The following is an 18,677-nucleotide window of genomic DNA, read 5'->3' on the forward strand; positions in this document are numbered from 1 at the left end:
CTACGGTTTCCTCCTAAGTCCTAACGGATGGAGGAATTGAGCATGACCTGTGACTTCCTCGATATGATCGAGTGAGTGGCTAATGGCCTCCCGTCGGTGACCTTAATATCGCCGTTCAGAAAAAAGAACCCCCATAATCATTAAACAGATTATGCATGAAAATGTAATTATAATCACAACTCCCAACCATAAGAACCGTGTATGCTAATGAGTAATGAGAAGCCATTTATCGCCAAGTACGTACATAAATTCCTTTATCACAAGGTACTAAAATTGGTAAACTGAAATATCCGTAGGTAAAATGAAACGAATAGTGTCTGAAACTAGCATATATTACTCCCTTTATTTGCAAACAAGTACATTGCATTCCAATGAATATTGATACATCAGAGCTAGTTTACATTTTATATGGGTTTAAAATCTTTAATCAGTCTAAACTTGTCGTAAAGCATACTCGGAATTCATCAGAGCTTCAAAAAAAGGCGTGAAATAAATTACAAAATCCTGTTCGGATAGAGAATGTGACAACATACACTAGGCAAACTTGAAACAAGAAACTATAGCAGAACTGTAAATGCAAAATGTAAAATAATACAGAGGATTATACATATTTCTTACTTTTAGCAACAATTTGTGGCTAAATGAGCACATTTTCGAGGTATGGCTATCTCATGCCACCCATATCCTGATCATCTTCATCATCATCCATGTCATTCGATAGTCTGATTTTCCGGCCATCTCTTGGTCCTGTTCTTCCTTTCTTCGGTTTTCCCCTTAAAATAATAACAAAAACGAGTCATTATTTTGTACACACACACCTTAAAAAAGTAGAGCTACACAGCCTTCTTAAAATATTAACAGCCTTTTCATATGACAAAAATAAATATGAACGTTATAGTTATTGATGTCAATGTCAATTCCAAATACAATTAGAAGTATTTGTAGAGAGAATCATGTACTCACGGTCCATTAATTGTCAAGCCGCCACCTCTAGGTCGGCCCGGACCTACATCTGATCTTCCCTCTGATTAAAACATGCAAGTCAAATCGATCAGTCAACATCATGTTAATTGAAAACTTTTGTTGGTAATAATAATACGCTAAAACAATTCAAGCCAAAAAAAAAAAAAAATCACCTTCTCGTCCAGCTCCAAGCTCTTCAGCCTGAAGATACACAAATACACTAGAGCTTTAGAATAGATATTTCATGTTCATTTCATAAGGTATTTATATTTATATTTATATATTTAATTATTTACAAGTGCAGAAAAACAGAATGTTTAAATACTTGTAAAGTGTAACAACGTATTCAAGGGAAGAAAAAAGAGGTGAAAAGTGTTTATATTCATACTGCTGGAGAGGTAACTGACGATAAGGAAAAAAGTCTATCTTCATGCTGAAACTTTCTTGACCTTTTTAGGCTGCAATATAATGAACAAAATGGGGTTGTAGGATATGGTAAAAAGTAACCTATACATGTATTTAAGCAAAATAACAAAAACAATTTCTTTTTTGAAAAAAAAAAAAATAATAATCATTTAACCACTCGGTATAACTGAATAGCACTAGCTTGTCCCTCACCCAATAGTGATAGACTTCTCTATCCATCATGTTGGTTTTTTCTGTTATAGACATACCCTTATTCGTTCTTAAATGAATAGATATACAAAAAAAATATAACACAATTGCGAAAGTGAGGGACTTTGGATGAACTGTGACATACAAATGCAAGTTAAGAGAAGTTGTAATTAGTTATTTTACTAGTGTAACTAGATAGATGTAAAATTGCAGCTAAAACGCAAGAATGAAATAAAGTAAAAGTATGAATTGAATACAAGAAACATACTTTGTGGTGTTCTTTGATGAAGAAAGGAACCCTTCATATCCTTTCCATACATTTCCGAAATTGCTTGATTCTTGTAAGTAACTCGTCTCTAGTTCATACACCTATCTTAATCAACGTCATAACATTAAAAATGAAAAATGCTAAGCAAACAAAGGTATATTCCCTATGGCTAAATGCACAAAAATATACCCAACCTATCACGTATTTCCATTGTACGTTTCTTAGACCATTTATTATGATGATGGCGATGTGGCAAGGTTCGGAGAAGTTTTTGGGTGGCATGACTATGACGTGGCAATGTTTTGAGGAAAAGGGGTGTAGTGGATAAGGTAGTATGACAGGGTTGTAAAGGTAGTGTTAGCAGAGCACTTATAATTGTATTAGCAGTTATGTTTGTACTAGCGGTAATATCATCTAAGTTCTATATATAGTGATTGTACGTAATATGCTACATGGAAGGGAAAAACATATGCTGTCCTGGTACCAGAGCACCCCCATTGTTAAACCTCAATTCCCTTCCTTGGGTTTACACGACAGTGCAGGCCCCATACGAATGGCTGCCTACTACCACCACAAAACCTCCGCCAAACTGTCACAAAAACTGAAACCGCCACAAAAACAGTCATAAACCATTTAAAACCTCATGAAATTTTCATGAAACAGTCGTGGAAATAAAATGTCACGAACACTGTCATAAAAGCGACACAAAAACGCCATAACTGCCGCGAACCACTACATAGCATATTGTGCAAACCACTGGAAATCACAAATAACAGTCGCTAAATCGAGGGTAAAACTATTTTTGTCGATACAAGTTGCATACACAATGCTACTCCATCCTTTTACAAGGCATGCCGTAAAAAAGTTACAGAAAAGAAAGAAGTATCAAGCAATATGCAACTAGGTGTTTGTTTTTTAGTCCTGCATATCTTGTTATGTCTTATGTATGTTCGCTCGTGGACGTTTTTACTGGAGACTGTTTGTTTTTAGAAGATATAAGATAAAATAATATCTTATTTTGTTTGACAGACTCGCAGACTTAGAAGTATGCTTCTAAGTGTTGCAGACATGGTCAAGTTATTTTGCAGATATAAAAACGAACAGTCATCAATATTCAACATACATATCTTTAGGTCACATCTTCTCTACGGACATGGTCTGAAGATCTTGAGACAAAAATATATCTTAAAAGCCAAACATCACCTAAATTTCATCAGCAATGTTTGAAAATATTCGAACTAGTTTGACACTTCGACCCTCTCCCACTCCAACTGCGGGGGAAGTTGGAAGTTATTATCGTGATAACATTTAATTTTATTACTAGCGGGTATATCTTCTAAGTTCTATATACAGTGATTGTATGTAAAATGTTAAATGGAAGGGAAATGTAAACGTTTTCAGGTACTAATTTAATTCCTTTTATTATTATTATGTGTTGTGAGAGTTGTGGCTGAAAAACAATCCACAACGCTCGTCTTTTATCCCGTTGAAAGTTGCCTAATGCCCCAGAAAAAATTAGCCGAAGACGCCCCATAAGGCCATAAGGAGCGTTAAGGCATTGTGAATATTGAACGTCCCCATATGTACGCCCATTACAACCGGTCTTACTTTCAAACTGAGTGTAGTAAATAACTTACTTCTTCCCGTGGTACGTATCTGACCTCATTAGGATGACCTTTCAATTTAAATTTATATAACTTCTAAGTCATCACAAATAAACACGATAATTTTAACGTTTACGTGATAACCGTGATGCAGAGGTCACACGATTTCGCTAATAAAACCATCTGAAAGTACGATATAATAAGTTGGATAGTTTTCCATGCCCTTAGCCAATGTTGTAAAAAACCCGATTACTCGCCGATTAATAAGTTTTAAGAGCAATCCGTTCCGATTTTCCAAAATTTGTTTAATTAATCGGTCAACGTCAGTTGACGGGTCAAAATCGATTTGGTAATAAAATGTAGTGACCCGAACTTTTCCATGTTTATATATATTAATTGAGATTGATATTTACATGATTAAATGTTTCCAACATGTTAAGCAATCAAACTTGTTAAGACTTGATTAATTGAAATAGGTTTCATATAGACAATTGACCACCCAAGTTGACCGGTGATTCACGAACGTTAAAACTTGTAAAAAAACTATATGATGACATATATATGGTTATATATATAGTTAACATGATATTATGATAAGTAAACATATCATTAATTATATTAACAATGAACTACATATGTAAAAACAAGACTACTAACTTAATGATTTTGAAACGAGACATATATGTAACGTTTATCGTTGTAACGACATTTAATGTATATATATCATATTAAGAGATATTCGTACATCATAATATCATGATAATATAATAATTTAAAATCTCTTTTGATATTATAAACATTGGGTTAACAACATTTAACAAGATCGTTAACCTAAAGGTTTCAAAACAACACTTACATGTAACGACTAACGATGACTTAACGACTCAGTTAAAATGTATATACATGTAGTGTTTTAATATGTATTTATACACTTTTGAAAGACTTCAATACACTTATCAAAATACTTCTACTTAACAAAAATGCTTACAATTACATTCTCGTTCAGTTTCATCAACAATTCTACTCGTATGCACCCGTATTCGTACTCGTACAATACACAGCTTTTAGATGTATGTACTATTGGTATATACACTCCAATGATCAGCTCTAAGCAGCCCATGTGAGTCACCTAACACATGTGGGAACCATCATTTGGCAACTAGCATGAAATATCTCATAAGATTACAAAAATATGAGTAATCATTCATGACTTATTTACATGAAAACAAAATTACATATCCTTTATATCTAATCCATACACCAACGACCAAAAACACCTACAAACACTTTCATTCTTCAATTTTCTTCATCTAATTGAACTCTCTCAAGTTCTATCTTCAAGTTCTAAGTGTTCTTCATAAATTCCAAAAGTTCTAGTTTCATAAAATCAAGAATACTTTCAAGTTTGCTAGCTCACTTCCAATCTTGTAAGGTGATCATCCAACCTCAAGAAATCTTTGTTTCTTACAGTAGGTTATCATTCTAATACAAGGTAATAATCATATTCAAACTTTGGTTCAATTTCTATAACTATAACAATCTTATTTCAAGTGATGATCTTACTTGAACTTGTTTTCGTGTCATGATTTTGCTTCAAGAACTTTGAGCCATCCAAGGATCCATTGAAGCTAGATCCATTTTTATCTTTTCCAGTAGGTTCATCCAAGGAACTTAAGGTAGTAATGATGTTCATAACATCATTCGATTCATACATATAAAGCTATCTTATTCGAAGGTTTAAACTTGTAATCACTAGAACATAGTTTAGTTAATTCTAAACTTGTTCGCAAACAAAAGTTAATCCTTCTAACTTGACTTTTAAAATCAACTAAACACATGTTCTATATCTATATGATATGCTAACTTAATGATTTAAAACCTGGAAACACGAAAAACACCGTAAAACCAGATTTACGCCGTCGTAGTAACACCGCGGGCTGTTTTGGGTTAGTTAATTAAAAACTATGATAAACTTTGATTTAAAAGTTGTTATTCTGAGAAAATGATTTTTATTATGAACATGAAACTATATCCAAAAATTATGGTTAAACTCAAAGTGGAAGTATGTTTTCTAAAATGGTCATCTAGACGTCGTTCTTTCGACTGAAATGACTACCTTTACAAAAACGACTTGTAACTTATTTTTCCGACTAGAAACCTATACCTTTTTTGTTTAGATTCATAAATTAGAGTTCAATATGAAACCATAGCAATTTGATTCACTCAAAACGGATTTAAAATGAAGAAGTTATGAGTAAAACAAGATTGGATAATTTTTCTCATTTTAGCTACGTGAAAATTGGTAACAAATCTATTCCAACCATAACTTAATCAACTTGTATTATATATTATGTAATCTTGAGATACCATAGACACGTATACAATGTTTCGACCTATCATGTCGACACATCTATATATATTTCGGAACAACCATAGACACTCTATATGTGAATGTTGGAGTTAGCTATACAGGGTTGAGGTTGATTCCAAAATATATATAGTTTGAGTTGTGATCAATACTGAGATACGTATACACTGGGTCGTGGATTGATTCAAGATAATATTTATCGATTTATTTCTGTACATCTAACTGTGGACAACTAGTTGTAGGTTACTAACGAGGACAGCTGACTTAATAAACTTAAAACATCAAAATATATTAAAAGTGTTGTAAATATATTTTGAACATACTTTGATATATATGTATATATTGTTATAGGTTCGTGAATCAACCAGTGGCCAAGTCTTACTTCCCGACGAAGTAAAAATCTGTGAAAGTGAGTTATAGTCCCACTTTTAAAATCTAATATTTTTGGGATGAGAATACATGCAGGTTTTATAAATGATTTACAAAATAGACACAAGTACGTGAAACTACATTCTATGGTTGAATTATCGAAATCGAATATGCCCCTTTTTATTAAGTCTGGTAATCTAAGAATTAAGGAACAGACACCCTAATTGACGCGAATCCTAAAGATAGATCTATTGGGCCTAACAAACCCCATCCAAAGTACCGGATGCTTTAGTACTTCGAAATTTATATCATATCCGAAGGGTGTCCCGGAATGATGGGGATATTCTTATATATGCATCTTGTTATTGTCGGTTACCAGGTGTTCACCATATGAATGATTTTTATCTCTATGTATGGGATGTGTATTGAAATATGAAATCTTGTGGTCTATTGTTACGATTTGATATATATAGGTTAAACCTATAACTCACCAACATTTTTGTTGACGTTTTAAGCATGTTTATTCTCAGGTGATTATTAAGAGCTTCCGCTGTCGCATACTTAAATAAGGACAAGATTTGGAGTCCATGCTTGTATGATATTGTGTAAAAACTGCATTCAAGAAACTTATTTTGTTGTAACATATTTGTATTGTAAACCATTATGTAATGGTCGTGTGTAAACAGGATATTTTAGATTATCATTATTTGATAATCTACGTAAAGCTTTTTAAACCTTTATTGATGAAATAAAGGTTATGGTTTGTTTAAAAATGAATGCAGTCTTTGAAAAACGTCTCATATAGAGGTCAAAACCTCGCAACGAAATCAATTAATATGGAACGTTTTTAATCAATAAGAACGGGACATTTCAGTTGGTATCCGAGCGTTGGTCTTAGAGAACCAGAAAATTTGCATTAGTGTGTCTTATCGAGTTTGTTAGGATGCATTAGTGAGTCTGGACTTCGACCGTGTTTTCTTTAAAAATGATTGCTTAACATTTTTGTTGGAAACTATATATTTTTAACATATGAATATTATGTGATATATTAATCTCTTAACGTGTTTGATATTATGTGATAGATGTCTACCTCTAGAACAAGTCCCATTGACTCACCTAATAATAATGAAGAGTCAAATGTAAATTGGAATGATTTGTGGACTGATTCACAAGTTCCCGAAGAGGAACCAGAAGAAGAGTCGGAACCGGAAGAAGAATCGGAACCGGAAGAAGAATCGGAACCGGATGAAGAAATAGAACCGGTGGGGGAAATAATAAAACGGTTAAGTAAAAGAAATTCCTCAACCAACCGACCAAAGTTAATTATGGTCAATGGTGTTTCCGCCAAGGAAGCAAAATATTGGGAGGATTACCAATTCTCCGATGAATCGGATTCCGACGAGAATTCCGATGATGTTATAGAAATTACCCCAACTGAATTTAAAAAGGCAAAAGAAAATAATAAGGGAAAGGGCATAAAAATAGAGAAATCTAATTCCAACCCCGATGAACTTTATATGTATCGTCAACCCCCGAAGTCCTTAAGTTGTAACAATGACCCGGGAACCTCTAAACCACCAGGTTTTTCTAAACCAATGTGGACAACGACGGCTCGTATTAGGGGAACATCATATATCCCTAGAAACTTGGCAAAACGAACCAAAACCGAAGAAGAAGAAACGAGCGAGTCGGAATAAGATAGTTGTATTCGTGTGGTGTAATATATGGAATATAGTGTTCTTATGCTTTATGATATATGTAAAAATTGCTTGTATTAATAAGTATTTTTTTTTTATGAATCTAACTCTTGTCTATTTTACAGTTTAAAAACACAAAATGGATAGACAACCCAATATTTTAAGAGACCTACCCGGAGACATGATTGATGAAATCTTGTCTAGAGTCGGCCAGAATTCTTCGGCACAACTATTTAAGGCGAGATCAGTTTGTAAGACATTCGAAGAACGTTCCAAGAATGTCTTGGTTTATAAGAGACTTTCGTTTGAAAGATGGGGGATATCACATTGGGAAACCCATAAGTTACGATGTGTTTACTTTGACGCATATATTGCGGGGAACCCAAATGCTATTTTACGCAACGGGTTAAGAAATTATTTTGACTCAATATATCCGAATATTGGACTTCGTGATTTAGAAAAAGCGGCTAACATGCAACATAAAGAAGCATGTTATGCTTACGGATTAGTAATGTTCGCTTCTCACCAAAGTGAGAACAAGAACATCGGGCTACAACTATTAAACAAAACGTTTCCACAAGTGACGGAGTCGGTAATTGGGGTAAGAAATGAGGTTTTTAGATTATTACGGGACTGTTGGACATTACGTAACCCTCGTCCCTTTGATGACGTTACAACACGCTGTCTTATCAACGGCCATAACGGTTATGTTGCACAAGACCAAGGATGGGAAGTAGTCCTAGTAAAACCAGAATGCATGACTTGTTTCTGGACGTATGAATTACGTGTCTTTATTGCCTTTGCTGAACGACTTGTGTACTAGCTAGAATTGTCTTCACAACTATCTTGTATCAAAGTTATTGTGTGCTATATTTCATGCTTTATGTAAAATAAGCGGTATTGTAAGTTTGTAAAATATTGTATAAAAGTTTGAACGCGAAATATTATTATAATCAGTTTTTCATATAGAATTGTAGTAGTTGAATTGTATATTAGCTACTAAGTATGAACTTAACGGGTATGTACTACCCGAATTTAAACTTATAAAACGCTAATATGAAGAAAAAGCTTTTATAAATGAGTTCATATTATGCTACGAAATACTATTAACTACTCTTAATATTCTGTATGATTAACTTGTTCCATTTGACTATTTTGAAGGAAATGGTACCGACTACTCGACATACCGTGAATATGAATGAAGAGGAATTCCGTACTTTTCTAGCTTCAAACATAGCCGCAGTACAGGCTGCGCTACATACCAACAATAACCTTGGATCTAGCAGTACAGGAAATCGTGTAGGATGCACCTACAAAGAATTCACTGCCTGCAAACCTTTGGAATTTGATGGAACCGAAGGACCGATCGGATTGAAACGGTGGACCGAGAAGGTTGAATCGGTGTTTGCCATAAGTAAGTGTACTGAAGAGGACAAAGTGAAGTACGCTACGCATACCTTCACAGGTTCTGCGTTAACATGGTGGAATACCTATCTAGAGCAAGTGGGACAAGACGATGCGTACGCACTACCGTGGTCAGCATTCAAGCACTTGATGAACGAGAAGTACCGTCCGAGAACCGAGGTCAATAAGCTCAAGACAGAACTTAGAGGGTTACGAACCCAAGGATTTGATATTACCACGTACGAAAGACGATTCACAGAATTGTGCCTATTGTGTCCGGGAGCATTCGAAGATGAGGAAGAGAAGATCGACGCATTTGTGAAAGGATTACCGGAAAGAATCCAAGAAGATATAAGTTCACACGAGCCCGCCTCCATACAACAGGCATGTAGAATGGCTCACAAACTCGTGAACCAGATTGAAGAAAGAATTAAAGAACAGACTGCTGAAGAGGCCAATGTGAAGCAAGTCAAAAGAAAGTGGGAGGAAAACGGTGATAAGAATCACCAATACAACAACAACAGCAATTACAACAATAATCGCAACAATTATCCCAACAATCGCAACATCAATCGCAACTACAACAAACGGCCCAACAACAACAACAATAATAACAACAGCAACTACAACAATCATCCCAACAACAATAATAACCGCAACAACAACAACAATCAGAAGCAGCTATGCCAAAGGTGTGAAAAGAATCACTCGGGGTTCTGCACCAAATTTTGCAACAAGTGTAAAAGAAATGGTCATAGCGCGACGAAGTGTGAGGTCTATGGACCAGGGGTTAATAGAACGAAAGGAACAAATGGTGTCGGAACGAGTAATGGAGAAGCAAGTAGTGTCGGAGCAAGTTATGCCAATGTAGTTTGTTATAAATGTGGAAAACCAGGCCACATTATTAGAAATTGCCCGAACCAGGAGAACACGAATGGACAAGGCCGTGGAAGAGTTTTCAATATTAATGCGGTAGAGGCACAGGAAGACCCGGAGCTTGTTACGGGTACGTTTCTTATTGACAATAAATCTGCTTACGTTTTATTTGATTCGGGTGCGGATAGAAGCTATATGAGTAGAGATTTTTGTGCTAAATTAAGTTGTCCATTGACGCCTTTGGATAGTAAATTTTTACTCGAATTAGCAAATGGTAAATTAATTTCAGCAGATAATATATGTCGGAATCGAGAAATTAAACTGGTTAGCGAAACATTTAAGATTGATTTGATACCAGTAGAGTTAGGGAGTTTTGATGTGATAATCGGTATGGACTGGTTGAAAGAAGTGAAAGCGGAGATCGTTTGTTACAAAAATGCAATTCGCATTATACGAGAAAAAGGAAAACCCTTAATGGTATACGGAGAAAAGGGCAACACGAAGCTACATCTTATTAGTAATTTGAAGGCACAAAAACTAATAAGAAAAGGTTGCTATGCTGTTCTAGCACACGTCGAGAAAGTACAAACTGAAGAAAAGAGCATCAATGATGTTCCCATTGCAAAAGAATTTCCCGATGTATTTCCGAAAGAATTACCGGGATTACCCCCACATCGATCCGTTGAATTTCAAATAGATCTTGTACCAGGAGCTGCACCAATAGCTCGTGCTCCTTACAGACTCGCACCCAGCGAGATGAAAGAACTGCAAAGCCAATTACAAGAACTTTTAGAGCGTGGTTTCATTCGACCAAGCACATCACCGTGGGGAGCTCCTGTTTTGTTTGTCAAGAAGAAAGATGGTACATTCAGGTTGTGTATCGACTACCGAGAGTTGAACAAACTTACCATCAAGAACCGCTACCCACTACCGAGAATCGACGACTTATTTGATCAACTACAAGGCTCGTCTGTTTATTCAAAGATTGACTTACGTTCCGGGTATCATCAAATGCGAGTGAAAGAAGATGATATTCCAAAGACTGCTTTCAGAACACGTTACGGTCATTACGAGTTTATGGTCATGCCGTTTGGTTTAACTAATGCACCAGCTGTGTTCATGGACCTTATGAACCGAGTGTGTGGACCATACCTTGACAAGTTTGTCATTGTTTTCATTGATGACATACTTATTTACTCAAAGAATGACCAAGAACACGGTGAACATTTGAGAAAGGTGTTAGAAGTATTGAGGAAGGAAGAATTGTACGCTAAGTTTTCAAAGTGTGCATTTTGGTTAGAAGAAGTTCAATTCCTCGGTCACATAGTGAACAAAGAAGGTATTAAGGTGGATCCGGCAAAGATAGAAACTGTTGAAAAGTGGGAAACCCCGAAAACTCCGAAACACATACGCCAGTTTTTAGGACTAGCTGGTTACTACAGAAGGTTCATCCAAGACTTTTCCAGAATAGCAAAACCCTTGACTGCATTAACGCATAAAGGGAAGAAATTTGAATGGAATGATGAACAAGAGAAAGCGTTTCAGTTATTGAAGAAAAAGCTAACTACGGCACCTATATTGTCATTGCCTGAAGGGAATGATGATTTTGTGATTTATTGTGACGCATCAAAGCAAGGTCTCGGTTGTGTATTAATGCAACGAACGAAGGTGATTGCTTATGCGTCTAGACAATTGAAGATTCACGAACAAAATTATACGACGCATGATTTGGAATTAGGCGCGGTTGTTTTTGCATTAAAGACTTGGAGGCACTACTTATATGGGGTCAAAAGTATTATATATACCGACCACAAAAGTCTTCAACACATATTTAATCAGAAACAACTGAATATGAGGCAGCGTAGGTGGATTGAATTATTGAATGATTACGATTTTGAGATTCGTTACCACCCGGGGAAGGCAAATGTGGTAGCCGATGCCTTGAGCAGGAAGGATAGAGAACCCATTCGAGTAAAATCTATGAATATAATGATTCATAATAACATTACTACTCAAATAAAGGAGGCGCAACAAGGAGTTTTAAAAGAGGGAAATTTAAAGGATGAAATACCCAAAGGATCGGAGAAGCATCTTAATATTCGGGAAGACGGAACCCGGTATAGGGCTGAAAGGATTTGGGTACCAAAATTTGGAGATATGAGAGAAATGGTACTTAGAGAAGCTCATAAAACCAGATACTCAATACATCCTGGAACGGGGAAGATGTACAAGGATCTCAAGAAACATTTTTGGTGGCCGGGTATGAAAGCCGATGTTGCTAAATACGTAGGAGAATGTTTGACGTGTTCTAAGGTCAAAGCTGAGCATCAGAAACCATCAGGTCTACTTCAACAACCCGAAATCCCGGAATGGAAATGGGAAAACATTACCATGGATTTCATCACTAAATTGCCAAGGACTGCAAGTGGTTTTGATACTATTTGGGTAATAGTTGATCGTCTCACCAAATCAGCACACTTCCTGCCAATAAGAGAAGATGACAAGATGGAGAAGTTAGCACGACTGTATTTGAAGGAAGTCGTCTCCAGACATGGAATACCAATCTCTATTATCTCTGATAGGGATGGTAGATTTATTTCAAGATTCTGGCAGACATTACAGCAAGCATTAGGAACTCGTCTAGACATGAGTACTGCCTATCATCCACAAACTGATGGGCAGAGCGAAAGGACGATACAAACGCTTGAAGACATGCTACGAGCATGTGTTATTGATTTCGGAAACAGTTGGGATCGACATCTACCGTTAGCAGAATTTTCCTACAACAACAGCTACCATTCAAGCATTGAGATGGCTCCGTTTGAAGCACTTTATGGTAGAAAGTGCAGGTCTCCGATTTGTTGGAGTGAGGTGGGGGATAGACAGATTACGGGTCCGGAGATTTTACAAGAAACTACCGAGAAGATCATCCAAATTCAACAACGGTTGAAAACCGCCCAAAGTCGACAAAAGAGCTACGCTGACATTAAAAGAAAAGATATAGAATTTGAAATTGGAGAGATGGTCATGCTTAAAGTTGCACCTTGGAAAGGCGTTGTTCGATTTGGTAAACGAGGGAAATTAAATCCAAGGTATATTGGACCATTCAAGATTATTGATCGTGTCGGACCAGTAGCTTACCGACTAGAGTTACCTCAACAACTCGCGGCTGTACATAACACTTTCCACGTCTCGAATTTGAAGAAATGTTTTGCTAAAGAAGATCTCACTATTCCGTTAGATGAAATCCAAATCAACGAAAAACTTCAATTCATCGAAGAACCCGTCGAAATAATGGATCGTGAGGTTAAAAGACTTAAGCAAAACAAGATACCAATTGTTAAGGTTCGATGGAATGCTCGTAGAGGACCCGAGTTCACCTGGGAGCGTGAAGATCAGATGAAGAAGAAATACCCGCATCTATTTCCAGAAGATTCGTCAACACCTTCAACAGCTTAAAATTTCGGGACGAAATTTATTTAACGGGTAGGTACTGTAGTGACCCGAACTTTTCCATGTTTATATATATTAATTGAGATTGATATTTACATGATTAAATGTTTCCAACATGTTAAGCAATCAAACTTGTTAAGACTTGATTAATTGAAATAGGTTTCATATAGACAATTGACCACCCAAGTTGACCGGTGATTCACGAACGTTAAAACTTGTAAAAAAACTATATGATGACATATATATGGTTATATATATAGTTAACATGATATTATGATAAGTAAACATATCATTAATTATATTAACAATGAACTACATATGTAAAAACAAGACTACTAACTTAATGATTTTGAAACGAGACATATATGTAACGTTTATCGTTGTAACGACATTTAATGTATATATATCATATTAAGAGATATTCGTACATCATAATATCATGATAATATAATAATTTAAAATCTCTTTTGATATTATAAACATTGGGTTAACAACATTTAACAAGATCGTTAACCTAAAGGTTTCAAAACAACACTTACATGTAACGACTAACGATGACTTAACGACTCAGTTAAAATGTATATACATGTAGTGTTTTAATATGTATTTATACACTTTTGAAAGACTTCAATACACTTATCAAAATACTTCTACTTAACAAAAATGCTTACAATTACATTCTCGTTCAGTTTCATCAACAATTCTACTCGTATGCACCCGTATTCGTACTCGTACAATACACAGCTTTTAGATGTATGTACTATTGGTATATACACTCCAATGATCAGCTCTAAGCAGCCCATGTGAGTCACCTAACACATGTGGGAACCATCATTTGGCAACTAGCATGAAATATCTCATAAGATTACAAAAATATGAGTAATCATTCATGACTTATTTACATGAAAACAAAATTACATATCCTTTATATCTAATCCATACACCAACGACCAAAAACACCTACAAACACTTTCATTCTTCAATTTTCTTCATCTAATTGAACTCTCTCAAGTTCTATCTTCAAGTTCTAAGTGTTCTTCATAAATTCCAAAAGTTCTAGTTTCATAAAATCAAGAATACTTTCAAGTTTGCTAGCTCACTTCCAATCTTGTAAGGTGATCATCCAACCTCAAGAAATCTTTGTTTCTTACAGTAGGTTATCATTCTAATACAAGGTAATAATCATATTCAAACTTTGGTTCAATTTCTATAACTATAACAATCTTATTTCAAGTGATGATCTTACTTGAACTTGTTTTCGTGTCATGATTTTGCTTCAAGAACTTTGAGCCATCCAAGGATCCATTGAAGCTAGATCCATTTTTATCTTTTCCAGTAGGTTCATCCAAGGAACTTAAGGTAGTAATGATGTTCATAACATCATTCGATTCATACATATAAAGCTATCTTATTCGAAGGTTTAAACTTGTAATCACTAGAACATAGTTTAGTTAATTCTAAACTTGTTCGCAAACAAAAGTTAATCCTTCTAACTTGACTTTTAAAATCAACTAAACACATGTTCTATATCTATATGATATGCTAACTTAATGATTTAAAACCTGGAAACACGAAAAACACCGTAAAACCAGATTTACGCCGTCGTAGTAACACCGCGGGCTGTTTTGGGTTAGTTAATTAAAAACTATGATAAACTTTGATTTAAAAGTTGTTATTCTGAGAAAATGATTTTTATTATGAACATGAAACTATATCCAAAAATTATGGTTAAACTCAAAGTGGAAGTATGTTTTCTAAAATGGTCATCTAGACGTCGTTCTTTCGACTGAAATGACTAACTTTACAAAAACGACTTGTAACTTATTTTTCCGACTAGAAACCTATACTTTTTTTGTTTAGATTCATAAATTAGAGTTCAATATGAAACCATAGCAATTTGATTCACTCAAAACGGATTTAAAATGAAGAAGTTATGGGTAAAACAAGATTGGATAATTTTTCTCATTTTAGCTACGTGAAAATTGGTAACAAATCTATTCCAACCATAACTTAATCAACTTGTATTATATATTATGTAATCTTGAGATACCATAGACACGTATACAATGTTTCGACCTATCATGTCGACACATCTATATATATTTCGGAACAACCATAGACACTCTATATGTGAATGTTGGAGTTAGCTATACAGGGTTGAGGTTGATTCCAAAATATATATAGTTTGAGTTGTGATCAATACTGAGATACGTATACACTGGGTCGTGGATTGATTCAAGATAATATTTATCGATTTATTTCTGTACATCTAACTGTGGACAACTAGTTGTAGGTTACTAACGAGGACAGCTGACTTAATAAACTTAAAACATCAAAATATATTAAAAGTGTTGTAAATATATTTTGAACATACTTTGATATATATGTATATATTGTTATAGGTTCGTGAATCAACCAGTGGCCAAGTCTTACTTCCCGACGAAGTAAAAATCTGTGAAAGTGAGTTATAGTCCCACTTTTAAAATATAATATTTTTGGGATGAGAATACATGCAGGTTTTATAAATGATTTACAAAATAGACACAAGTACGTGAAACTACATTCTATGGTTGAATTATCGAAATCGAATATGCCCCTTTTTATTAAGTCTGGTAATCTAAGAATTAGGGAACAGACACCCTAATTGACGCGAATCCTAAAGATAGATCTATTGGGCCTAACAAACCCCATCCAAAGTACCGGATGCTTTAGTACTTCGAAATTTATATCATATCCGAAGGGTGTCCCGGAATGATGGGGATATTCTTATATATGCATCTTGTTATTGTCGGTTACCAGGTGTTCACCATATGAATGATTTTTATCTCTATGTATGGGATGTGTATTGAAATATGAAATCTTGTGGTCTATTGTTACGATTTGATATATATAGGTTAAACCTATAACTCACCAACATTTTTGTTGACGTTTTAAGCATGTTTATTCTCAGGTGATTATTAAGAGCTTCCGCTGTCGCATACTTAAATAAGGACAAGATTTGGAGTCCATGCTTATATGATATTGTGTAAAAACTGCATTCAAGAAACTTATTTTGTTGTAACATATTTGTATTGTAAACCATTATGTAATGGTCGTGTGTAAACAGGATATTTTAGATTATCATTATTTGATAATCTACGTAAAGCTTTTTAAACCTTTATTGATGAAATAAAGGTTATGGTTTGTTTAAAAATGAATGCAGTCTTTGAAAAACGTCTCATATAGAGGTCAAAACCTCGCAACGAAATCAATTAATATGGAACGTTTTTAATCAATAAGAACGGGACATTTCATAAAAGTCGGTCAAAGTCAAAATTGGTCGACATTTTAACATGAATTTAAACTAGAGCTTAATAGTTTTTGAATAAAATAGACAATTTTAAACAATTATGTTAGAGTTTATGTTTATATTTGTATATGGTTTTCTTATATATTTACACATATAATTTTTGAAATTTAATATTTAAATGTATAAAGTGCAAACCGATTAATTCCCGAATTGCCGATTACTCCTTCCAAAGTGCGGCCCAAATAGCGAAATTTGCAACCTTGCTCTTACCCCTATCTATTTATTAATCTTTAATCTATTAATTAATATGCGTGGATATTGTTTAACTGAACAACTAAGCTAATTTACTTCCTATAGATACAAATCATCATATGTATAAATGCAAAAAATGTGTAAAAAAGTAAACAAAGATGCATATGAATATTCGAACCTGTTTTTCAATTGTACGGAGTTCTTCTTGAAGCTTTTGTCTCTTAGTCATAAGAGATGAAAGCAAGACCTTTGGATTGTTCGTTGATTTCTGCCCTAATAATTTTAATCCACATTCAAAATCTCATCATTTATGAAGATATTCAATTTTGAAATTGAAATTAGGGTTTTTTCGGAATTCATAATTACCTTGGGATTCCATCGATTAAAGCACAATTCGAGAAATAATTACGAAATTGGGATGATAAGGAGTAGGTTTAGGGTTTCAATTTTGGGTTTGCTGCTGTAGAGTTCGAGTTGAAGCTTGTTTCGTCGGTGGTGTTTTAAAGCCTACAGCATTATTTTTTTTGCGAATTTGGGTAAAATTAACGGCTGGTAGTTTAGTTTAAAACTGAAGCTGTTTTGTTTGTTGGTAAATTACGAAAAATAGCCCTGAAGTTTATACATTTTGTCAGTTACATACTTTTTTTTTTCAAGTTGTCAATTTATACCATAAATTTGAGACGTGTGAACGTGTAAATAACTTTAAGTTTTGGTTAGTGTAGTTGGCTATCTTTATGTAATTATTGTTTATTTGGGGTGGTCATGAGATCATGAATATTTCGTCTTGAGTGCAGAATCTTTTATGTGCATATATATGATCGATTGTTGACTGTCTGATTAACATGTAAACTAAATTAAAGAATTTATCTCTAAGATCCTTAAGAGACGATATATTGTAATATATTATCTGTCAATATCTTGAACCTGAAACCTCTTATAACGATATAACACTTCAAAGCTACCAATTGAAAATGGGAATGGATACTATATTTTGGGAGAACTTATGGAAAAAGAAAAATTGCGTTAATGGATCTTGGGCAGAAAAATGAAAAATAGACCTTAGCTAAATTAGCCAAAAATTGAACATAAGCATTAGATAATGACACAGCAAAACAATGAAATGAGTATTGCAGAAAATATGCTAAAGTTAGTATCGATGTATATTGATAATTCTTATAAACGTTTTATTGATTGATGTTTAATTATGCTATTTTTCTAATTCAAACTATGTAATTTGAAGGCCCACCTTTTTATCCTTGCCTTTTATTTCTTGTTAGATTAGACTTAAAGCAACTACAAACTATGGGAAGTGGGATAGTGTTTAAACTATTCGATATACCGGAGAATCTTTTGTTATTTTTTGGGTAAGCGAGAAAACCCTCCTATTAACGAGTACATTGGCTCTCCCACAAAAGTTAAAACCGTGGGTAATCAAGCTCGCCGATCGCGAGACCTGGTACCGGGTGAATTGCGCGTTATGCGCACCCTCTAGTCACAATCCCTTTTTGACCAATTTGGC

General features: G+C 34.6%; 1 protein-coding gene across 2 annotated transcripts; it reads right to left on the reverse strand.

Annotated features, from left to right (window-relative positions):
- Positions 1-323: 323 nt before the first annotated feature.
- Positions 324-17,677, reverse strand: LOC139893245 (uncharacterized). 2 transcript variants are annotated; one of them, XM_071876400.1, is made up of 8 exons: positions 17,525-17,677; positions 17,337-17,431; positions 1,847-1,947; positions 1,352-1,421; positions 1,137-1,164; positions 964-1,024; positions 619-773; positions 324-470 (listed from the first exon to the last, which is right to left on the reverse strand). In XM_071876400.1, the coding sequence occupies exons 1-7, from the start codon at positions 17,535-17,537 to the stop codon at positions 665-667; spliced, it is 477 nt and encodes a 158-aa protein (XP_071732501.1). In that variant the 5' UTR covers positions 17,538-17,677; the 3' UTR covers positions 324-470; positions 619-664. The 2 variants fall into 2 exon arrangements, with proteins under 2 accessions (XP_071732501.1, XP_071732500.1); XM_071876399.1 differs by lacking the exon at positions 324-470 and having other exon boundaries at positions 481-773.
- Positions 17,678-18,677: the final 1,000 nt, after the last annotated feature.

This window comes from Rutidosis leptorrhynchoides, chromosome 2, assembly GCF_046630445.1.
Source record: "Rutidosis leptorrhynchoides isolate AG116_Rl617_1_P2 chromosome 2, CSIRO_AGI_Rlap_v1, whole genome shotgun sequence".
Taxonomy (NCBI): Eukaryota; Viridiplantae; Streptophyta; class Magnoliopsida; order Asterales; family Asteraceae; genus Rutidosis; species Rutidosis leptorrhynchoides.

Bases quoted from the DNA above. Each gene is read 5' to 3' on its own strand.
- LOC139893245 (XM_071876400.1), bottom strand. The intron at 1,165-1,351 runs GTATGAATATAA...GTGTATCTTCAG, and splicing joins CGTCAGTTACCTCTCCAGCA to GCTGAAGAGCTTGGAGCTGG. The intron at 774-963 runs GTGAGTACATGA...TATTATTTTAAG, and splicing joins GGCTTGACAATTAATGGACC to GGGAAAACCGAAGAAAGGAA.